This window comes from Mycteria americana, chromosome 16 (assembly GCF_035582795.1).
Source record: "Mycteria americana isolate JAX WOST 10 ecotype Jacksonville Zoo and Gardens chromosome 16, USCA_MyAme_1.0, whole genome shotgun sequence".
Classification (NCBI taxonomy): Eukaryota; Metazoa; Chordata; class Aves; order Ciconiiformes; family Ciconiidae; genus Mycteria; species Mycteria americana.
In genome coordinates, this window is record NC_134380.1 from 4,122,553 (window position 1) to 4,147,535 (window position 24,983).

At 38.3% G+C, this 24,983-nt stretch overlaps 1 protein-coding gene across 9 annotated transcripts in view; it reads left to right on the forward strand.

The window, feature by feature from the left end:
• Positions 1-24,983, forward strand: part of QTGAL (queuosine-tRNA galactosyltransferase) — a 148,102-nt gene that overhangs the window by 74,103 nt on the left and 49,016 nt on the right. For all 9 annotated transcript variants that reach the window (XR_012778088.1, XR_012778090.1, XM_075518534.1 and 6 more), the window contains exon 7: positions 24,123-24,218. Coding sequence is in view for 7 of the 9 variants with exons in the window: in XM_075518534.1 (XP_075374649.1) it covers positions 24,123-24,218 (96 nt within the window). In the remaining 2 variants the exon portion in view is untranslated. The remainder of the gene's footprint in view (positions 1-24,122; positions 24,219-24,983) is intronic.

Sequence of the window (24,983 nt, forward strand, 5' to 3'; positions counted from 1 at the left end):
ATGAAGACAAAGAGTGGACTTATGCAGGCACCCCATTATTATTCCAAATAGTTTATCTGAATTTTCAGGTGGGTGAAGCTGATTATTTGTTGTTGACAGAAGGATCGCATAGGGAACGTGTCCTAACAAGCAGTAATTGTGTGATTAGGAGAGTTTAATGAAGAAAAGGAATTCTAATTCATTCATAGTATTTGGTTTGTTGACAGTTAATGTCATTTTCATTGAATGAAATCTATCAGTGGCACTTATATTTTCAAGCTATTTGGAAGTGCTGGTATTCTGAAGCTCTATTGTTTACATCTAAGACTAAAGTTAAACCCTGTAGAAATCGGAAAATATTCTTCCAAAAAAGCAGAAAACTAGTTATATTTATCTTTGTTCCAACAGTTACTCAAGGACTTTTTTTATTATGTGCTCCGTATTGATGTATTAATACAGGTGTATTAATTCCAGATGTATTAATCTGGAGTAGTTTAAGTTTGAAAGTGATAGACTTATTTGCCACTTTTGGTTAGGAGTGGTGTTAAGATCAAGTGTTGGTTTTCTGCCCTAATACTGTTCTTTGTGTTCGTTGTGGATTTGCATCCAGACTTACTAGTTGACTTACAAGTGTATGGGAGGGGAAATGTCTATGTGGACATTTTTCTTGTGTGTTATTTTGAAACAAGAAGGATGGCAAACACCTGAACTGATGTGTAATTTTCCTGAGGGATGAGGAGGTTTTTCTATTGTGATATAAAGAAACAAAGGTTTGAAAATGCCTCAAAATATTGGCAGCATCTGGTGATAGTAGAGTGTGTACATAGTAGGAGAATTTCTGCTAACAAAGAGAAGGTACAAGGTCCTGGCTTTTGAAATGGGTTAACTTCTCCTATTGACTTCTTCAGGGGAGAATGATCTTCATTGCAGTTCCTTCAATGAAAACAGTAAAGTAGATGCCATTAGAAGGTGAATCAAGAATACCAATTTCTCACCTTAGAAAATAGATTTCTATAAGTAAGCCTCCTAATGTTTCAGCCTGTTTATTAGAAATAAAACTTTAGTGTGATGTCTGCTTTCCATCATTCTGATTATTCTACTAATGGAAGGCAGTGATCTCCGTGAGCAGTTTCCACATGCACACTGTCAGAGGTGTGCACAGCTCCAAGCGTAGAGATCTGAAAAAGTATCGGGTCAAAGCAGTATTTGTGAAGATGCAAGTACCAATAGCCGTGCAAGTGGATGAAATGTTTCCACACCTTAAATCCTTCTCAGCTACTCAGCTGAGTTAGTAGAGGTTTCACAGACTTTGCTGAGTAGAGGCTTAGCTCTCTGCTCACTTTTTGGGCTCTCCTTATTGTTCTAAAAATCCCCCACTTTTTTTTCTACCTTTGTTTTGGTTGGTTGTTCAAGTCTTCCTTCTCTTTTCTTTGATTAGTGGCACTTTTGAAAGCCAGAAGGTTCTAAACTGGGCCTTTCTTCTCATGGACAAGATAGGCTGTCTTACTAGGTACTGAAATTTCAAGCCAAGGACTCACCAAGAAGGAGGAGAAAAGAGGTGACTGAGAGGGAAAAAAAAAGGGGGGGGGGGGGGCAATTAAATGTAGACATGAATGTCTCAGAAATTCACATACTCTGTAGTATGATTTGAGTGTAGAATTTTATAAGCTCTTTGCTGAGAAAGAATTTGCATTTGGAAAAGGGCATTTTTGAAAGTTCCATAGTTACTGAATGAAACTTGACAGAACAGAGTTATTTACGTTCACAGATATAACAAATATAACTTGTTTTATTCATACATTACTTTTTTCTGCTTTGGAGAGAACTGTGCAGGGCCCTAGAAATCTTCTGTTATTTTGGAAGGGAGCAATACAAAATAATGCTGGTAGTATACAATATTTCTCTCCCCAAAAAAAGTTTCTAAGAGAAAAATTGAGATCGCTTGAAGCTTAAAACTACTAAGGTAAGTATCCTAGATTTCATAAGGAAAAACCTAAAAGTTTACTAAAATATGGATGTAACCAATACAGATGTGGTTAGTAGTCCAGTATCTCTACAGTGTATATGTTTATAGCGGTTTGAGGCCATTCTTCCCATATTCAAAAATAATCTTCTGATCCAGATAATGAAATTATGAATCTGTACTTGTCTTTTCTGCCTCCATATGGGTATGCATTAGCTAAAATTAAGTTAATGAGGCCTTTTGGCTGGGGTCTATTTTTTGGTCAGGCATATAAATTAACTGTCAAAATTGAGCATTTTCATTTTGACAGGAAATTATTTTTCTTACAGTGAAACATAATTTATGATATAAATACATGATGAATCAAGCATTGTAATGCAGATGACCCAATGGCCCTGTACACTTTCTGAAGTTTGGAGTTGAATACTGGTTCATAAAAGTTCTTATTTAAAAAAGGGAGGGGAGAAGGGAGATCTGGGGAGAAATTCCCACAGCTCAAAATATTTCTAAAGCTGCCTAACAAAGCAGCTTTAACTCTCTGTATAAAGCTTTCTCTAAGCAACTTGGTGGGTCTGGCATAAGTATCAACTTTGAACAAGATTTTCATTTCTAATCTCTTTTCCTGTCTCAATACTGAATTATGTTCAGAGTTTTCAGATCATGCTTGCCACAGTGTGACACAGGGAAGCTGCCAAAATCTACAGCCTACAATCCTAACTCTGTATTGATTACTGAGAGAAGGCGTACTTCTGACCTGCATGGAATTGCATTTGAACCATTCACGTCAGTGTTTCATAGTAGAAGTAAAATGTTTACCTCATTTCTTGAAGTGATACTCCATTAAAGTATTCTAAGTCTCATTTTAGGCCCTATTCTTGTATCAAAAACTTCTGTCATAGGATTGGAAATATATGGAGATGAATACAAATGCTGCAAACAGAAAGTATAATTTTGGAACATGAGGTACGTGCTTTTATCATGGCCTTTTTCTGTCATCAGTGTATTCCTCAAGCATTTATTATAAAATAAAAAAATAAGCACCTGTCTGACAGGCAGCAGTACTGCTTGTAAGTGAAAATATTTACTCATGGGCACTGTATCTTTAGACTTAAAAGTCTTGTGGTGTCAGCTTGGAACAGAATTTCAACAACTCTGTCTTGTTCCTGCAGGTGTATTCTTACACAAAATCATGTACATCTTTGTTTAGACTGACATTTCTAAAATGTGTCCATTTTGCTGTTGCATGTTTGTTATGTAATAAGGCTATATATGCAGAATAAGGTTATGTTATGCATAAGATTATGTAACCTTATGCATGTTTGGTTTAGTAAGTCAGTCAGGTGATTTGAAGGACAAAATTGAATTCTCCACTGCAGGAGACTTTTCTTGTGCAATGTTTAAAAAGATTGAAGGAACTGTACCCTGCTCCTGTAATACGGTCATTTAAGGGAAGTTTTTACAGGGAGACTCTTCAAATAATGAAAATCAATGTGCATCCAAAAATAAGAAGCTTTTGATTGTTTAGAAGAGACATTTTTTAGTAACTTTGTGAGTCATGGTTTCTTTAAGGCTGTTGTGACTCTCTGAATTTTACCGGTGGTTATTTCTTCCACTTCATTCTGATTCCTACCTGAGACTTTATTGACTTATTTCTGTAGTACATTTAACAACCTGATGTACTTTATCGGTAAGTTTGTCTTCTAAAGGAAAAAGAGGTACTCACATAAACAAGGTTGTGACTCTTGCTTCAGCTCTTATTGCCTGGAAGCTTTTTACAAAACATATATGATTAAACATGACTTTTTAACATAAGTCATTAACATAACTCATAACATTAACATTTACTTTCTTAGAAGTGCAAGACAAGAAGCAACAGGGGCCTTTTTCCCCATCAGGATTTACTATCCATCTTTTCTGTATACCTCTGAAGTCATGTGCAAGTATCAACTCTTGAAAAGAGTTGAAGAAAAAGCATAAGTATTGGAAATGACTTATAAGAACTGTCAGCCTTTCTGTGTGTCTTTTTTCAAAGTATTAGGTACTGATCGCTGGAAAAGCCTGGTTAATCTGCTGAGTGAGATCAAAAGGAAAAATAAGCTTCAGTTCAATTTAGTGTTGCCTGAGATTTATGGATCCTGTGCTGCTCATTTGGCTCGTGTCTGTTTTTTAACCTGTAATTCTAGAATTTGGCAGGCTATTTTCTCCACAGAGGTCTGCTTGCTGTCTGGTGAAACATCATTTGGGCAGCAATAAAGTAGATGGAGAAAGTACAAGTGCAATTTCCCTTTTTTTGTTTCTTTTCTATACAAAATGATAAAAAAGACACTCCCAGTAAATGAAGTATTAAATGAAAAAAGGGATATTTGAAGTCCACCTCAGACTGGGAGAGCTCTGAAATGCAGTGGGTGTCCTCTTTGCAGTATTAATGTGTGTAGGTTTTTTTCCTCTTGTGGAAAGACTACTGGCTCAATTACACATGGGTGTGTTTTGAGTTTAAGGCTCTTGTTACAGAAGGTGGTCTTCTTGTAGTAAGGGTCTGTGTTTTGGAGCACAACATGCTTCATGCGCAGCTGGTCTGTAAGAAATAATTGACAGTTCTATAGCCCAATTGTTACATTACTGTTTCCTGGAAGAGACAGATTGGGTTCACCAGCTTAATCCTCAAACATGTGGTCTATATTCAAATATGAAATGAGGCGTAACTGTGAACAAGCTTTATGTTTGGTTGGATTTATTTTGGTATATGCCAAATATATATTCCATGCAAGTGCATCCCCTGGGTTCTCTTCGTAAGTTGCTACTGCAACCGTTTCTATCAGACCACGATCTTAATTCCTCTTATTAGGAATGTATTGTATACTGGGCTAAACCTTAAGCTTCAAGCAGATTCCATTGTGAGGCAATGTTTATGAAAAGACAAATAAAAACTGTTTGACTGTTTTCCTTACTCATCTGTTGTTTCTGCTTTCTGTGAATCATAAACTTTCAGAGAAAAAAGTAAATGTTAATGGCAAGGAAGTAATTATTGATTAATGACTGAAATGATTCTCTCCATGTTCCATGTATCGTATGAAATCTGTAAAAGGAATTTTTATTATATATTCTAATAGCCTCTACCGCTCAGCAAAGAGTGAGAAAATGTATTAAAATTAATTTACAGTCACCTAGTTGATGTAGGGTGATTTAGGATGGATTTAGGAAGCTCATCAATAAAACTATGTAGATTAAATTAAAACCAAATCCACATGTTTTAGTCTGTAAATGCAGACATTTATAAAATAAATTGGTATATCATGTTACTTTTGTTTTTCTTTAAGATGACTTCATGTGAATTAGACTCAACTCTGGAGTTACGAGATGTGTTGAGACATGTTGAAAGGTATTAGCCTTATACACAACATCACCCCTTTTGAGTTGAGTAGATAGGCAGGCTTTGGGGTCTTGTGAGTTGTTTCTGTTATGGGATAAGCTGATGAAAGCAGCAGATATTTCTTGTAATAGTCTAATTTCTTTATCCATGCAAAATCTGATTTTTTTTCCTGAATAAAGCATAAAGGAAGCAAAGGTAAGCAATTTCTTTGCTCGCTGTTCCAAGCCTTGTAGGTTTTTCTACAAGTTTTTGCAGTCCTATCTGCAGCTTTTGGGTCCTGCCCAAGGGTCTCCACAGGGTACTTTTATTTCTATCGCCTTCCCCCCCTCCATTTCTCTCCTTCTCTTTCCTCCTATCGCTTCAGTTACCTATTCCATACTGAAACTTGAATATAGTTTGGTTTTGCTGCATACAGGTCAGATACTGTAATTGTCATCTCGAGAGAGATTTCAGCAGTCTGCACCTGAACAGTGTCTGGGCATTTTTAGTGTGGAACGTCTGCATAGGAGGCTGACAGCATATCTAGCAGCAGAGCTGAATTTTAATCTTCCTTTATCTTTCAATCTTTCTTTCATAATTCTATTTGTGATTATTTTTCTTTTTTCCCAGAGCACACTGATGTTTTACCTTTTCAAACACAAAAAGAAAAATTGGTATTCTGTTTCCTAGTGATGCTCTTTGATCAGAAGATTGTGTTAACAATTTCTTTTTTATTTTGAGACCAAGAGAGAAATGCCCAAGGGTGACATAAATCATCTATGAGTTCCAAGAGCCTTTCTTTTAAGTAAAGAATTTTCTCCTTACAGGATTGAAACTTGTGATCTGTCATCAGATCTTGAGTTACTTATTTGAGATTTTAGCACCAGGTTCTGTCTTTTGCTGAATTTAGGGAAAGCTATTTACTCCTCTTAACTGAGGGCTAAATATGTAGCCAAGCTTTTAATTTTTAGATAAACATTTAAAAACCTCATGGTTTTGCTCACTGATATCAACTGCTAACAAAATAACTTAAAATATTGGCAAATATTCAGAAGCACAGCAGCTTAAGGAGATTGCTTGATTTTACTGACAGAATGCACAAGCCCTTTTAAAAAACTCTTAAAAAGTACAAATCAAAGTGTATTGGGTCTGGCTGGGGTGAAGTTAACTTTCCCCACAGCAGCCCATATAGTGCTGTGCTTTGTGTTTGTAGCTGGTGCTGATGGCACAGCAGTGTTTTTGCTATTGCTGAGCAGTGATCCCACAGCATCAAGGCTGTCTCTGCAACTGCCCCTCTGCAACTCCCCCAGTAGGCTGGGGGTGGGCAAGAGGTTGGGAGGGGACGCAGCTGGGACAGCTGACCCCAGCTGACCAAAGGGATATTCCTACAGTATGATGTCATGCTCAGCAATAAAAGCGAAGAGAAAGCAAGGGGGGGGGGGGGGGGGCATTTGTTATTAAGGCATTTGTCTTCCAAAGGAGCCACCATGCTTACTGAGGCCCCACTTCCCAGGAAGCGGCTGGACATCACCTGCTGATGGGAAGTAGAGAATAAATCATCTTGGGATTTTTTTGTTTGTTGTATTTTTTTTTTTTTTATTTGCTTCCATGTGCAGCCTTTGCTTTTTTTCATTAAAATGCCTTTATCTTGACCCATGAGTTTTTACATCTTATTTTCTCCTCTTGTCCTGCTGAGGAGGGGGAGTGAGAGAGCGGCTTGATGGGCACCTGGCAGCCGGCCCAGGTCAGCCCACCACACAAGGTCTGGACTGCCTTGGAGTTGTAGGGCACAGGCCAATGTGTTGCAGGACAATTTATCTTGTTTATGAAAAGCAGCAACAATGGCAAAGTAATATGCTGTAAAAATCTCATACTTTGCTCCAGCTGTTGAAAATGAATTATAGTACAGGCCCACATAGTAGCATATAATACATTTCTGTGTTTCTGCAATTACTTTAAAGCTACAGGGTTCATTTGCAGTCCAAGGGCTCATTTAGGAGCAGTGCAGCATTGACTGGACTGACAGAAACTGGTTTTGAAACTGCACACTCAGGAAGAGCTTCAAATGTGAAGCATAAAAGTTCTTAGTTTTCTCTTGCATTAGAAAAAGCCTTGCTTTCATGTTTTTGTCAAGAGAATGGTTTATTTCAACTAAATGGAAATATTTAGAACATAAAGGACATTCCTGACGATTATGGTTTTTAGTGTGGAATGGATTTTGGATTTTAACTTCTGTTGCTATTTTAAATATTGACATTTAAAATCGTTGTTGGATTTGTGAAGCAGCTGTAATGCTAAGGATATCTTCTGATTACAGCTGGCTAACGAGAAATTATGTTGAATTGGAGAATACCAATTACTTACCTTATTCCTCTTCGTAAGTTAAGGAAGGAAATTATGTCTAGAACAATTTAGAATGACAAGACTATTGTGACAACAGGTGATAATACTGACAAAATTAGTGAAACACTAAAATGCTGTCAAAACTATGCATAGTTTGATTTAAACAAAAAGAACATTGACCCAGACGTTTTTTCATAAAGGGAAGGAATGAAATGCATGAAATATGCTTAAAAAGCAAACCTTTCTATCAGTGTTCATTACTGAAAAAAACCTCACTTCAGATTGTAAAAGTTGCCACCCTGTGAAAATAACATCTGCAATCCAAGAGGAACATATTTGTATGTACCCATGCTTCTTTGGTAGTACTTCTGACTTATAATATTTAGTTTAGTACAGTAAACATTGAGATCCGTTTTTAGTAAACAACTACTGAAGCTAGAGTAATTTGCAGTTTCTATAAAGTGTCATCATTAGGAAATGCATGGTTTGTAGGAAGAAAGCATGGTGTTTTTTAACTTGAATGAGTTGATTTGAATCAATGATAGCCATCCTTGTAATCTTGTGTGTAGCTCAAAAGATAAAGTAACCCCTCAAGGTACGTACCTTTTTATTTGAAATAAAAATTTTTTAACTAATTCCATCATATTATAGTTTGTATTAGTATACTTCTGCCAAAAATACTTAGATCATAAATACACTATTTTCTTTGAGCTACAATGAACACTTTGTTATCAAAAGATATAATTAGCTTTCTAAGGTTTAGCAAAAGAAAGGATGAGGTTTGAATCATTTGTCATGGCATTGATCTTAAGTTTCCTTTTATTTATTTATTTCAATTCGTGTGAAGAGGTGATAGGTCTCATGTGGCAGCAGAAATGAGGTAATCCAGGTCTGCTAGTTGTTGTACAGCATATGTATTATGTTATTTTGAACTGTTTGACTGCTTGACTGTTAGAAAAATATTTAAACAGAATGCAAGGACCAGAAAAGCTGTGACAGCGTAGGAGGTTTCAAGTTTTCTCCTTTTGTTCTTCTATTCTTTTTTTTTTTCTTTTCTTGAAGGCCTTGTTATTTTCCTATCCTTTTCCTTCAAAGGACAACTTGTTTATTTTGCGTTCCCTAAAGTAAAACTGGAAGACACACCCTTCCTTCATTTAATGAAAGCAGGCACTTGAGAGAAGACGATGGGATGGGGTGGCCAGCAGAGCTCAGTGGAATTAGCAGGGCAAATGCGAAGGGGAGGACTAATAGCTTGGAATCTGGACTGATAGCTTGGAAGTTGGGGACTCTGCAACATGGAAATTGAGAAAAAGCCCAGCCTGCCACAGAAATCTCAAAAGTAATGTGATAAGGCTGAGTAAAACTTGTTCAGTCATCTTTTGGTGGTGATAAAATAAAAGTGTCCGTTATCTTGCTCTGTGTGTGTGAAAATGGGAGTTTTTTTAATTGCAGCTGTGCTTTAAAATATTTATACTTTCTTAAAGTCTTTCAGGTACACTCTTGATGTCCAAATGACCTGGTGTTTGGACAAGCCATTTTAGAAGGCCTCATAAATCAGCAGAAATGCCTTCCATTCTGGGTATGTTGATGCATTCTTCTGAATGCAGAAGATGAGGAGTTTTATCCCAGGTCAGAGTTTTATCCCATTCAAAGATGAATTAATTTTGCTGACTCATTGATCTGATTGGAAGCCGTGTGTCCAGGCTTGGCTTGGCACTACTCCTGAACTAACATACCTCCTCCCTCCAAGAGAGCTTATGTCTGCCTGCAAAGGATCTTGTAGATACGTCAGAAATGTATTATGGATCAGAAGGTACAAACATTACATCCAGTTGTGCACTGAATGCAGTAATTCTACTGAAGTCAGCGAAGGTAGTCTATATTTTCACTGATGTAAGTGGAAACAGAAACATCTTCCATTTAACTTAAAACACTGTACAGCAGCTTTGTGTAATTTTTTAACTTTACATTTTGCAGATACTGTATATAAACCTGGTTTATGTCTTTTCTAAGTGGCAGTTGGTATAAACATAGTATCATTGTATAGAATGAAACATGTGAGAAGTTCCCCTTGGAAATGAAGAGAAGAGGTTATTAGAAACAACCTAATTCAAATTAAAGTGCCTGAAGTGTCACACTTGCTTCAGTGCTAAAAAGTTGGCACAGCTGGTGCAAGGAAGCAGCTAAAGCATGTGTATAGGTTAAAGTAAGTGTTTCCTGGTACTTTCTGGTACTTTTCCCCTGGTACTTCTATTAAAGGGGGAGTGGTTCTCAGCCTGGAGGGTATTTTCTTTCCTCATCCTCCATGGCAGTCGTACAGTACAGATAGCAGCAAGAACATACAGCACCATGTTTTCTACTTTTTCTTAGAATTAAGATTTCTCACGTTTCAGTGAAGTAGAAAAATAAATTGAAATTTTAACTGAACGGGACATCTTCTCATGTTCCACAAGCTTTAAAGAGCTGATGTCTTCTCTTCATTTTCATTAGCAAGCTGGAAGACTTGCCAGTCATTATTTTTTGCATATTTAGAAATGATGTTGCCGAGTTTGAAGGTTTGAGTCCAGAGACCTGCTGTTGGAGTTCCCTCTTTCATCTTTGGCTGGTACCTTGGTGACCAGTTATTGCACTAAAACAGGCTATATTTCATAGGTCCAGCTTTGCTGTTGTTTTTCACAGGGTGTTGGTTGAAGTATGCCAGAGTAACAAGTCCTGAAGGTATTATACCTTGTTAGTTTTATGGTCTTTTGGCAGTATTTGAAGGGGTTTTTTTTGAAGGGGAAGAACATGTTTATTATCATGAAACTGGGTGCATGGCTAAAATGCTTCAGCTGTTTTTGGAAGATCACAACTTGCAGTTCTTTTGCTGAATTTAAACTAGAAAAGAAGACTTGTTGCTAGTAGAGAAGATGTGAGTAATCTTCACAACATACATGTAGCTTTTATAGATGAATTGGCATATATTTCAAGATCCATTTTCTCTTTAAAAAGCTGCCTTTTTCTCCTTCCAATCTCCAAAGAATTTTGCTGGGGCAGAATAACACATGTGCATGTGTGAAAAATTGCTGTTCATAAGTGTCTCAACCTAGCTCAATATTTAAACATATGCAGCTTACCTACATATATGCTACTAAAGCAATGGTTTCCTGTATTAGGATTTATCAGGTTATTTTTGAGGTTATGCTGGTTTTGGAACTTAGACTCTGTTACTGCAATATGTGGATCCTTCTGTTCTGTAATTTATTTTTACATAGGAGTCCTCTGTGAAGTGGTGCAGTTTTGAAAAGGGCAGAGATCCACACTTCCAAAAAGAGGTTATAGTGCTTGTGTTGGATATTATTAAACCAAACACAGGAGTCAAATTCCCAGTGTGTTAGATTTGCTGAGTTTCTTATGCAATGCAGAGGAGGTTGTAGGTGTTTCTGAACTAGATTGAGAACAGCCAGAATTGCCTGTGCTGGCCAGGAGGAACTCTAACTGAGTGTGTTCAGCAATACTGCAGGGCAGGGCTGCCTTAATTCTAGACAAGTGCTTTTTTTGCATCTTGTGCAGGGACTCAGAGTTTCAGGTTTAGAAATCATGCGTGTGGTTAATTAGAAGCTTAATTTCTCATAGATGTCAGTGGATGTCTAGAGTCAAAATAGTAGTTAGAAGTCATAATGTCTTAATGCAACAAATACGAAGATATTTTATAAGAAATATAAATATTTAATAAGAAAGAGGAATAAGTATTGTTGGTATATTTATTGTGCTTAATACAAAGCCAAGTTAGATAAAGCCTCATTGGGAGATCTGATTAGTACTCTTACTCTTTCTAATTTTTTGTTAGCTAGCATTGTACTTGAGCTTCAGCGTTGTAGTTGTTTGTCACCACGACTTGTTTGTTGCAGTGAAACTCCTCATTTGCTTAGTTTGTAACACTGAACGCTCCATCCATGCTGACAGAGGGATTTGCTGTTCCCTATAGGAATGTCCAAGCTGGTGTCTTCCCTTACGACAGAAAAGGCTGGACCAATTTTCATAATAATTTGCATCAATGATTATTAGAAAATATATAGAGAAAGCTTTGCTGGAAGTTCCTCTTGGATTGCTGTGTTTTATCTTATTTTATTTTTTACAAGTAGCATGTGCAAAGTTCTTGATATCAATTTCATGGAGTTTTGGGAAAATTATCAAAGATTTAACCTAAATTTTACAAAGTAATGACAAGGAAATTAGAATTATTAAATATTTGTTAAACATGATATTTTTAAGATAGATTGTTATTGTGCTTTTGTGTTTTACACTACTTTTTTCAGAATTTGTAATTCAGAGATTTGAAACCTTATTTAAATCTTAATCATTGTAGCAGGATGTGTGTGACAAACAAAGGTGTTTATGTTGAGTGACCCATGAAACTTTTGAAGATATAAATCACAAGAGCTGCTTAGTAGATCCTTCCCAGCTGGTGCTATAACTGTATTTGGTTTTCCATATAGCCAAAAATGCTGTTCTGCTTTCAAATTTTAAGTTACATTAAGTACAATTCTAGCATCTGTTTCCTCCACTGATTTTCAGCTTTTTGACAGCTGAAAAATCATTTTTTTCTTTTCTGATTCAGTTGGCTTCCTTTAGATAGTTATCAATATTTTTTCTTTGAAATTATAGCAAGACCCTTTTTGCTGCCATGTTTCTAGGATGCCATTACGCTTTGCTAATGATACATGCTCAGTGCCAGATAGTACATATTTACTGTGCTTTTAGGTGTAAATATTTCTGCAGGACAGGATAAGAAAAAGGTATTAAAAAAGAATGTAAAAAATCTTTTTCATATCTGTTGCAGAATTGACTTCCTCTTTCATTCTTTGAACATTCTGATCATGAAACTGGGTGCATGGCTAAAATGCTTCAGCTGTTTTTGGAAGATCACAACTTGCAGTTCTTTTGCTGAATTTAAATTAGAAAAGAAGACTTGTTGCTAGTAGAGAAGATGTGAGTAATCTTCACAAGATAAATGTAGCTTTTATAGATGAATTGGCATATATTTCAAGATAATTTGCTTATTATCAGATTCACATAGCATACTGAAGCAGTTTTCTAGAGATGATTTCTTATTACAAAAATTCATTTAATAAATTTGAGGATAATTATAATAGTCTGATAATAGGAATGTATGGATATATGAGGCTTAGGCGGATATTCACCCATTTCATAGAATCGTTTAGGTTGGAAGAGACCTTTAAGGTTGTCAAGTCCAAATGTAAACCTAACACTGCCAAGTCTACCACTAAACCGTGTCCCTAAGCACCACAGCTACACGTCTTTTAAATACCTCTAGAGGTGGTGACTCAACCACTTCCCTGGGCAGCCTTTTCCAATGCTTGACAACCCTTTCAGTAAATAAATTTTTCCTAATATCCAAACTAAACCTTCCCTGGCACAACTTGAGGCCGTTTCCTCTTGTCCTATGACTTGTTACTTGGGAGAAGAGACCGACCCCCACCTCTCTACAACCTCCTTTCAGGTAATTGTAGAGAGCGATAAGGTCTCCCCTCAGCCTCCTTTTCTCCAGGCTAAACAACCCCAGTTCCTTCAGCCGCTCCTCATAAGACTTCTGCTCCAGACCCTTCACCAGCTTCGTTGCCCTTCTCTGGACACGCTCCAGCCCCTCAATGTCTCTCTTGTAGTGAAGGGCCCAAAACTGAACACAGTATTCGAGGTGCGGCCTCACCAGTGCTGAGTACAGGGGCACGATCACTTCCCTAGTCCTGCTGGCCATGCTATTCCTGATACGAGCCAGGATGCCATTGGCCGCCTTGGCCACCTGGGCACACTGCTGGCTCATATTCAGGCAGCTGTCAACCAACACCCCCGGGTCCTTTTGTTCTGGGCAGCTTTCCAGCCACTCTTCCCCAAGCCTGTAGCATTGCATGGGGTTGTTGTGACCCAAGTGCAGGACCTGGCACTTGGCCTTGTTGAACCTCATGCAATTGGCCTCAGCCCATCGATCCAGCCTGTCCAGGTCCCTCTGCAGAGCCTTCCTACCTTCAAGCAGACCAACACTCCTGCCCACCTTGGTGTTGTCCGCAAACTTACTGAGAATGCACTTGATCCCCTCGTCTAGGTCATTGATAAAAATACTAAACAGAACTGGCCCCAATACTGAGCCCTGGGGAACACCGCTTGTGACTGGCAGCGAACTGGATTTAATTCCATTCACCATGACTCTTTGGGCCTGGCCATCCAGCCAGTTCTTTACCCAGCAAAGAGTATGCCCATCCAAGCCATGAGCAGCCAGTTTCTCCAGGAGAATGCTGTGGGAAACCGTGTCAAAAGCTTTACTAAAGTCTAGGTAGACAACATCCACAGCCTTTCCCTCATCCACTGGGCGGGTCACCTTGTCATAGAAGGAGGTCAGGTTAGTCAAGCAGGACCTGCCTTTCATAAACCCATGCTGACTGGGCCTGATCACCTGCTTGTCCTGTCCATGCAGCATGATGGCACTCAGGATGATCTGCTCCATAGCCTTCCCCAGCACTGAGGGCAGACTGACAGGCCTGTTGTTCCCCACATCCTCCTTCTGGCCCTTCTTGTAGATGGGCGACACATTTGCTAACCTCCAGTCAACTGGGACCTCCCCGGTTAGCCAGGACGGCTGATAAAGGATTGAAAGTGGCTTGCTGAGCACTTGCGCCAGCTCCCCCAGTACCCGTGGGTGGATCCCATCTGGCCCCATAGACTTGTCTGTGTCTAAGTGGTGTGGCAGGTTGCTAACCATTTCCCCTTGGATTATGGGGGCTTCATTCTGCTCCCCGTCCCTGTCTTCCAGCTCAGGGGGCTGGGTACCTAGAGAGAAACTGGTCTTAATATTAAAGATTGAGGCAAAGAAGGCATTAAGTACCTCAGCCTTTTCCTCATCCTTTGTCACTGTGTTTCTCCCCACATCCAATAAAGAATGGAGATTCTCCTTAGCCCTTTTTTTGTTGCTAGTGTATTTATAGAAACATTTTTTATTGTCTTTTACTGCAGTAGCAAGATTAGGTTCTAGTTGGGCTTTGGCCCTTCTAATTTTCTCCCTGTATAACCTCATGGCATCTTTGTAGTCCTCCTGAGTTGCCTGCCCCTTCTTCCAAAGGTCATAAACTCTTCTTTTTTCCTGAGTTCCAGCCAAAGCTCTCTGTTCAGCCAGGCCGGTCTTCTTCCCCGCTGGCTTGTCTTTTGGCACATGGGGACGGCCTGCTCCTGCGCCTTTTAGATTTCCTTCTTGAAGAATGTCCAGCCTTCCTGGACTCCTTTGCCCTTCAGGACTGCCTCCCAGGGGACTCTGTCAACCAGCCTCCTAAACAGGCCAAAGTCTGCCCTCCAGAAGTCCAAGGTAGCAGTTCTACTGACCCTCCCCCTTACTTCTCCAAGAATCGAAAACTCTATCACTTTGTGATTGCTATGCCCGAGACAGCCTCCAACCATTACATCACCCACAAGTCCTTCTCTGTTCACAAACAATAGGTCCAGTGGGCACCTTCCCTAGTTGGCTCACTCACCAGCTGTGTTAGGAAGTTATCTTCCACACACTCCAGGAAACTCCTAGACTGTTTCCTCTCTGCTGTATTGTATTTCCAGCAGACATCTGGTAAGTTGAAGTCCCCCGCAAGAACAAGGGCTTAGTGATTGTGAGACTTCTTCCAGCTGCTTATAAGAATATTTTGTTTGCCTCTTCATCCTGGTTAGGTGGTCTATAACAGACTCCCACCATGATATCTGCCTTGTTGGCCTTCCCCCTGATTCTTGCCCATCAACACTCAACCCTACCGTCACCATCATTAAGCTCTAGACAATCAAAACACTCCCTAACATGCAGGGCTACCCACTGCCTCTCCTTCCTTGCCTATCCCCTCTGAAGAGTTTATAGCCATCCATTGCAGCACTCCAGTTGTGCGAGTCATCCCACCATGTTTCTGTGATGGCTACTGTATCATGGCTACTACAGCAGTTTTCCTGCACGATGCCTTCCAGCTCCTCCTGTTTGTTGCCCATGCTTCATGCACTGGTGTAGATGCACTTCAGTTGGGCTGTTGATCCTGCCACCTTTCTGGGAGGAGAAGCCCTAATTCCTACATGACCATTCTCAGGTGCTTCCGTGGTTTCTAACACATCCATAACCCTTGTGTCTTTGCTGCCGCACGGATCTCCATCCCCTATCTCCACTGAGATGGCAGACCAAAGGACCTTGCTAGCACACCATCCCTCAAACATTAGCGTGCTGCCCTCAGAGTTATCTCTAGCAAGCCTGGTTTTATCCGTTTCCCCCTTCAAATCTCTCTCAAAGTACTTGCATTATAAAATTCGCTGAAGTTGAGATTTGCCAGGAGGTTTACTCACATATCAGTTGAACATTAATTTTAGAAAGTGGTATCTTGAGAAGTGTCATGGGTTGCTTTTTATATGAATTTGTTTTCCTCTTTGCCAGCAAGTTTTTGAGACACAAACAACTGACTGCTTTGTTAATTGTGGACATAGCATCATCCACTTTAAACGGCAGGATAGTCTTCTCTTTTTTGCTGCACGCCATGTAGGGAGATGAAATTGGAGGAGAAGTCGTCAGGAAGATGGGTAGGAAAGGAAAAGATTAGTAAAATGCTCAGCCAACAGCAGCATATACTTCCCCAGAGCGGGCACTCCTTACCACTGAAGCAGACGTTCCCTGGAGGTAACAGTGTGAATCAAAAAAAAAAAAAGAGGATTTTCCAGACCATTGCAGGGCTAGCATGATTATCTTCATGCTGTGTATGTTGTTATCTATTAAATATTGTTTAATAAGTTACAAACATAGCTGATGTTTTTATAGACAGAAAATGAATAATACTTACTTTCAAATAATGTTCTGAACACTACAGATTTTATAACTCTCTGTAAGAGTAGAATTGTCCTATCATTGCAAAAAGGACATTTATTTTGTCTTCTGTTTTTCATAGATCTTTCAGATGAAAATCACTGTGTAAATACATATTTTGTTGTAATAACTTAGAATATTTCAGTTATGTTACCTTCATTTGGGTACTGTCTCAAAATCTAAAAGACCTGTTCAGTCTTCACATTGCAAAAATACTAAAGGACATGCCCAAAAGCCAAATGGAAAGATCATTTTTAAGACTTATTACATGACCATTGGTCAGTGTTGCTTCTTAGCAGATTTCTTGTTTGTTCTAATCACAATTTAGTATCTGCTAATATGACTTTAAGCAGATTGTTTTCTTTCTTTCATGGTGAAAGCTCAGCATAAACAGCAAGCCAAGTAGACAACCTCTTGGTACAGAATGCTTCATTTTACTGGATGGAGTAATTCTTCCATTGTAAATACTTGACTCTAAATACTGGAAACTCTCCAAGAATTAGAGAGACTTGTTAAGGCATGGATGTTACAAAGACCACTTTTAGCGGCTTACAGACAAGAAAAAAAGATGTAAGACATGCTAAAATCATACAGGCTATTCCCTTTGCATGCATCTATTCTTTTGGTTTCAGCAGTAGGTTAATTCGTCGTCATTAGTAGATAAAAGCTCTGAAAAAGACTAGAAGAATGGCGCTTGCTATTGGGTTTTACTAGGAGCATTCAATTACGAGAAAGAGATATTCAGCAGTATAGTCAGCTCTCAATTATCCAGCACAATGAGGCTGGCATGGGCTAGCTCACAAAAAGCAAAACCACAGCTAATTCAATACATATGTATTAGACTGTAACCCCAAAGTTAATATATTTACCTTTAGAAAATTTGTAAACAGATTTCCTTTCAGCAGCAGATTTAAAAAAAAAAGGTAGGTAGAGTGCAGCCTGATATAAGAAGTCTTTACCCTGCATTTCTTTCTTTGCGGCGCTCTGTTGTAGCCAGAGATGTCAGGAGGAGGTGATGCCATGTTAATACACACTCTCTTACTCATTTCAGATGGTGATTTCACATCTAACGGTGTAGAGACTTGATATTAAAATTTTATATAACATAGGGAATACTATTTGTATAGAATTTTATGTTTTGCTATAATGGTCGAATAGCTATAAAAAGGACTATCATGTTTTTCTTAAAGTGAATGGCCTGGTGAAAAGCACTAAGAATGCAATAAGCTGTGTGGGACAAGGGAGTTCGTTACAGCAGTTCGAACGAATTCAACTTCTCTCCCAGCACTACTGCCCTCCCAGCTTTCCTCCCATTACTGTCCTCTGCTTACATCGTGAGAACTGGAGTGTTGGGATGTAGGGAAGTGGGGAGCAGGGATTTGCATGAGAGATTCATGCATTGTGTCCCTCGAGATTTAGATATGCTTTAGAAAGTATGAAAATATACCATATATGTTTTAGTGAACATTTTGTCTTTTCAATCTGCATTAAAAGATAAAACAAAAAGCAAACATCAGTTTTTAATGTAATAACATTTATGTCTTGGTTAACCTTCTGGCCTTTCAGGAAAACAGCCTATGTATGAAAGGGAACACTTTCAAGTGTTATTATTTAGCCTTTATAACTAGGATACTAATGAGTTTGAATGCAGAATCTTTTTTTTTTTTTTTTAACATTTATGTATATTCCTGGCACTCCATGAATCATGTAGTACTTTGTTACGTGGGTATTCTATGCTATACTATTGACTGGCTGCATCTTTGAATAGGTTTAAGACTTTTTACATGTATTTCAAAGAAGTTAACTGTCAATCATACAGTGGCTGTGTAGGTAAAAGTATCAAACATACATTATTATTACTACAGCTTGTACACAGATTAGATCATTGGACTGTATTTGTGTGGAAGATTGACCAGAGAGAGAGACAGATCACTTAACTATTATAACCCTTTTATAATATTCTTTTTTTTTTTTTTTTAGTAGTATCTTAATTTGAACCTCAATAAAGTTTTGAAATGTTGGAAGGCCTTGTACTTAGAGGTGTAAGAGAACATCTCTGCAGTGCAGTACCCCTACTCTCCAGCTGTATACTGAAAAGGGAACTAGCTGTAGAATCTAGTTAGTTGTTACAGACAATAAACAATGTAGATCCCTTCAAACAGTGGTAGGAAACACTATATAGCAAAACAGATACAGCAATGGAGAAAGCATCATCTTACAGCTGCTCTCAGTGGTTCCATTCTTGCAAAGAGTCTGTTTCCGGCAAACTGTGAAAAATTTCAGCCTTCATTAAGGCTTCAGATCCTGAGGAAATCATGGGGAGCTGTAGGTCATAATTTTTCCAGGAGCAGGACTGGAATACCTTCTCAGAGGTGCTGAATGCTCTCTGCTTTCACTGGCATTAGCAATTCTCAGGACTCCTGAGTTCTTTTTTATTAGTTTTGTTGTGAAGTAGAGTTTGGGATTGCGAAGGTTAAGTAATGCTGATTTTTAGTCAAGCCTGTACCAGAATTACTATGTATATATCAGCCTTTCAGTATGGAGAGTCATGGCATGTTTTATTTCTGAAATGTACTTTTTGCTGTGCCAGATCCCGGCTTCTTTAGAGCAGGGATTTTCAGCTAATGTCGAAGCATGCAATGATTAGGTGATACAGGCAATTATTTATATAGGCATATGAAAGGGTAAAACAATTCAGTACAATATAAACTAACTGAATGTAATCCATACAAGATTGGGTGTTTAGGTTCCTTAAAGCTTAATAAAGTTTGTTGTAATTCTTTTTTTGAAAAATCTTATTTGCCGAATATTTTTTGGAAGTAGGATAAGGATTCTTTTCTTCTCTTCCCTACCTTCCATACCTCTTCTGTCACACTAACACACGCACCTTATTCTGGATGTAAACCTGGTAATCTTTAGTAATGAGATCTTGGTACATTCACTGCTGAATTAATGCACTGGTATCTTAATACATGATTTTTTCTAAGTCAGGAGTGATGTCCTTTAGCCTACGGTCTGCCCACAGCTCACAAAATCATTGTGGCCCTCCGCCATGTGATTGTATTGTATTATTTTGTTTTCTTTTTCCCCTTCTAACATGTTAATGTATGAACCTGGGTATTGGAAAACTTTATTTATCGTAACGTAGGAGATTGTTTCTAATCCTTGATCTGTGTGGATATAATTTTTGTAAATGCCAAGTAGAATTAAATGTGTAGTGTATTTTGGGGAATTAGCTTGTTACATTGGAAAGCAGTGTGGGCCCTTGATTAAATATGTTGCTATTGTGAACTGCTTGGTTTCCTCTCTGTATTCCGCATGACATAATGTGATAAGGTTGTTTCACCATCTGCATGTATTCTTTTGGCACATTGCTGTTAGGTTTTGATTTGCTGGTTCAGGAAACAGAACTTTCCTTGAAGAGTTACTATAAACACATGAATGCCTTTCTCAGTATTGGAACTTAAATTTCATATTGACTGCTGACATGATCTGAAGTGAGCATCAGCGGGGACCAGAATTACATGTGCTGTTGACAGCTTTGAAACACAACAAATGAAAGTCACATTATCAACTCTTTATATTCTTTAGATTTATTTTCAGAGAATCTCTGTAATAGTTGACTGTAATTCGATAGCCAGTTAGCAAGAACAAACCAAAGTAAATTTTCAGTTTCAATTACTTGCTACTTGATCCTTGGAATAAAACCAGATGACAATAAAAGTTCTAAATAATTTAACAAATACGGTGCTGAAATAACAGCCTGTCTCTGTCACCTGGAAACTGATGAAGATGGATTCCAATTTGGTTATGACAACACTGTATTTCAGGAATTCTAAATCTGAATAGATTTATACCTTCATGTACAAGCTCTGTAGTTCGTTTGTAACAAGTTGATTTCATTCAACTAGGTTATATTTAGATAATCTTTACAGCATACAGCGTAATGTAATTAATGACAGCTATTATTAAGCATTAATCTTCCAATACAGCTGTGCGTGAAAGGTTCACGGGTCCAAACTGCTTTCTAGCATACTGAATTAACTCCTTGAGGAGGACTGAAAACCCCTTGCGATTCCAAGGTGATACAGGACATTTGGTGGGCAGAGCTGGAGAATGTTTCCAAGAAAACTAAACATAGCAGTTACAGAGCTGCATCATAATTCAAATTCTGCTTTTGATTGATTTTCAGATTAAGGCTAGCATGTCCTCTTTGTTTCTTTTGTTCCAGTCCACACAATCTAAAAGATTTACGGATGAAATCTTGAGTGGCAATCTCACAATGTGAGAAGTTGCAGTTTTTATCACAGTCAGCCAATCTGACCATTTTTTAACACCTTGGCAAGTGTGTATGAGAAGAGTCGGCAAAAAAGAAATCCAGAGGAGACTTTCTCATCTGACTAAACCAAGCTGAAATCTAGAATTTCCAAACTGCAGAAGGTTGAGGTTATTTTTTTTTTTTCTCTTGCAGATGAAATTTCAAAAGCTCTTGAAGGTAGCTATCAAAAGTTTGGCAGATGCTGCAGTGTTTCAGTACAGTTGTTAGGAGTTTAGTGTTTTTTCTGAGCCAGTTCTCCTACCATCACCATAAGTATTCAGACAGAGGGTGCAGTTTTATTTATTACAGCTGGACTGATTAACTGTGGGCAACAACCAAAAAGGGAGGTCTTGTTTTCTTCTCCAAAGCTTGTTCCTTCCCCCTCCAGTATGTCAGCAGTATTGCTAGTCTGACCCCACAGTGAACTGATTGAGAGAACTAAGGCTATGGAAAACTAACACTAAAAAAAAAAAAAAAATAGTAGCTTTCATACTGATGTAGTGCTCGGATCTAGCTGACCATGGGGTCAGGTGAGTGCCAATTCTGTTAAGTGACTGGGATGTAGCCAGAGGTAGGAGGAGCGGGAGAGCTCTTAAATTAATGCAGATGTACTGTAAATCTAGACTTTGAGCATACAGTTCCCCCTATCAGGTTAAAGATTATGTATGGATTATCTATACTGCTGCTGAAAAGAATGGTCTTGCTGTCCTCTCTGTGTTTGGTGCCCTGTTTTCCTACGTCCTCCTTTGTGGGAACACTAATGTTTTTGTGGTTAGTTGGATCAGGGAGCAGATCCAGCTGAAAACTAAGCTAACAAAAAAAAAAAAAAGAATTTCAGCTTCACAAATGTTATTGTTAGTATAGTAAGGGACAAGGTAACATGAATTTCTCCATTGTGGCAGCAGCACAAATTCAGATTTCCTAAAGTTTATTTTGATGTCGCATTATAAATATTCATATAGAAAAAGCTTTTTTACCAATTCATTGACTATTAGCTGGTGTACTGTTCCAGGTTCAAAGACTTTCTTGAAGGATAAGACCCTGAAATCATATGTGGCAATCCAGCCACCTCATCGTCAGTCTCAGTTTTGTCTGCGTCATTCCCCTCTAGTATCTTTTCTGAGATGGACAGTGAGCCATAGAGCAGTGTTTGATTTAGGAAAGACATCAGTGTATGCAATGTGTGATGGTCTACTATATAATAATCATCATCATATCATCTGTGTTAACAGAAGTGACATTTTGATGGTTTTTTTTTCTTTTCTGTGTTTCAGATTTGTTCTACTTGGTTTCACTTAAGTATATACGTCAATGGAACACAGATTATCTAAGATGTTTGGGATGTATGCTCTTTGCACATGAGCATGACTAATTACATTGAGCTACATCTTTAAGATTAAGTGCATTTATGTTCTCTGATGAACCTGGCTGCACCGAGGAAATGGCATTCTAGCCTCTACAAACACATTTCACGTATTCCAATAGGCTCAAGACTTTCTTTTGAAGATTTTCTTTCATTCAGAAATGAGATTCAATGCAATGCATTCTAGCCTAGCTTTTCTCCCTACTGTTGTTTTCTTTTGGGATTACTGTTTGGTCATTGTTCGGTTCAGGCCATACTCAATTGCCCTTGTAATTAGTGTGGAGCTAATAACCATGTACCAACTAATCATGTCTGCTCTGGTTTTCTGGGATTGTTTTGACTCTTTCAGCTCCCACTGACTTTTTTAGGGAGTTTTTGACATTTAGCACCTCTTAAGCTAGTGTATTTCAGTTATGAACAAGCTGCTAATGTATTAAGTCATAGCCATTAAGTGGTAGGATTATTCTGACTAAATATGACTGCCTAAAATTTAAGTGTCTATATTGAGATGAGTCACCCTAGGGCCCCTTTACAGACAGCGAAGTTCTATCACTATGTTCCTGGAGTTAGCATGCAGCGTATTTCACCCTAAGGTGGATGCCTGTGTTTGGTCAGATGATTCACGCCATAAGAAAAGTGGGAGTAGATCACATGCTGAATTTTGATTAGATTTCTAATCTAATTTGCTTGGAGAGTTGGTCCGTATACAACTGAGTGTGTAAAATTTGGGCTTTAAATCCGTGTTTATCTGTGGAAATTGAAGTTGCCAGACATAAGAAGAGCTTAAGGAGCTCCATCCCAGGTTGAAATCAAGAGGAACACCTTTAAAATGTAAATGCTTAGATGCATGTGATAAAATTTACATTCGTGCGCTGATGTTTAAAAATTTCAACTATACAAGAATATTAATATTACCACTATAGCATGCTATTAAATCATCTGCTCATAAGATCAGCATTTTCATTAGTGTTTGAAGACTGGCAGTAATTGTGAGGTTTCTTTCTTCTGCCCTTGTAAACCGGGCTGTGCACTTTATTTCCTATGTAGTTCTTGGAAGCAGGCAGTCTCCTGTCTTAACTTTGCACATTCTGTTTGACAAGTTCAGTCTCTTGTTTGGCTAGATACTTCATCTTGTAATAAAAGAAAGAACCGGTTTACCTTCCGTAATCCAGATTCTGGTTTATTTCATAGTCGTGTTTACAACAAGTTTGTTTAAAGCTGCAAAGAACCATTTGTATAGTTCTTGGCTGTCACTAGTCAAGAGGATGAAATTAATAGCCACTACCTTTTCGGTCCCTAAAGCATTTTCTTTCCAACAGCCTTTTAAGGTAGGTACCACTGGGTAGCAAATCCATAGTGCTCTGGTAATGTTTAAAATAAATTGCATCTTATTTGTCCAAGCTTGATTAAGAATTAAGTGTCTTTGGCACAAATAAAAGATCAATGAAAGTTCCTCCTTAATGTATGCATAAGGAATATAAAGTGGAAAATCAACGCATGACAATTGTAGGGTTAAGTTTAAGAACTTTAACTTTTTAAGATTCTTCTCAATTCATTCACTTCCGTATCAACATTGCCATTATTAATAGAAGTGTCATTTCCAGTATACCTCTGTAAATATGCAATAAAGTTTGAAGTACTCTGTGTGTGTTGCAACTTATGATAGAAGAGAAGGTTGTGGAATATGAAGCAGGAAGTAGATTCATCTGTTGGGCTGTGACACCTCAAAGGTGCTGGTACACACCACGTTTTAAACACGAACCACATGCTAAAGTTTAAGCACTTGCATTTCTTAGTGCTTAAAATTGCTGAAACTTAAGTATAGGCATAAGTATTTGCAGGATTTCAGGTGAATGTATAAGGTCTACTTTGTTCCCCAACAGATACTGGTTTTGACATTCTATTAATTAAGACTGGATTTTTTCACCTTTTTCCTAGGTGTTTACCTCCCACGGACCTACTGTGATCATGCCAACCTGGTTCTGTTCTCGAGAATGGTTTTTTCATGTGGGAAAATTTGATGAGGGTGGCAAGGTGAGTGCTATGGATGATATGTAGTCCAGGAACCATCTCTTTGTCTAATAGCCTCTGAAAGCCCTAAACCTGTTATTAAGAAACACTAGGCAAAGGGGTATAGATAAAAACTGAGGTCTAAAAAAATCTGGGTTGTACCGTATGCCTGGTTTTTTTAAAAAAACAGTCATTAACCAAGTACAGTTGTTTTGGGGTAACTCTGGTGATTGAGGGACATAACTGAGATGGGGTTCGTAGATAAATCTAACACATTTGTTAGATATGTCAGCATACCTGGAAAAATTAAAGAAGGGTTCAGACATTCAAGCTCCTCTTCAGTCCCTGAAATTGATGCAGCAGATCTGAAAGCTAAACAGAAGTCAGCTCATAGTTTTGTTACAAGCCATCTCTGAAAGATAAGGTAGATTCGGTGAAAGAGATTGGAAGGAAGAAAGGTGCAGGATGGCAAAGAGATGGTAATACATTCTCCTAAAGGGAAAGATTTCTGTCCCTAAGATGAAGAAAGAAGGGAGGAGGGGAGGTCACAATGTGCCATAAAACTACTATCATTAAATCTCATTTATCCACTTGTCTCATATCCACTTGTCAATCTTAGTTCTCAGGCTTGACCTTGGAAGATGTTAAGTAGCTTTTCCTCAAGGATCAGGACTGAGAGATTAGAAATTAAACGACTGTTATCTGAGAAGTGTTCCTCCACTGACAGTTAGGTGTTCTTTTTCTTTATAGATTTCCTGTATGAGTTAAATTTGGTTGCTTTAGGCTCAT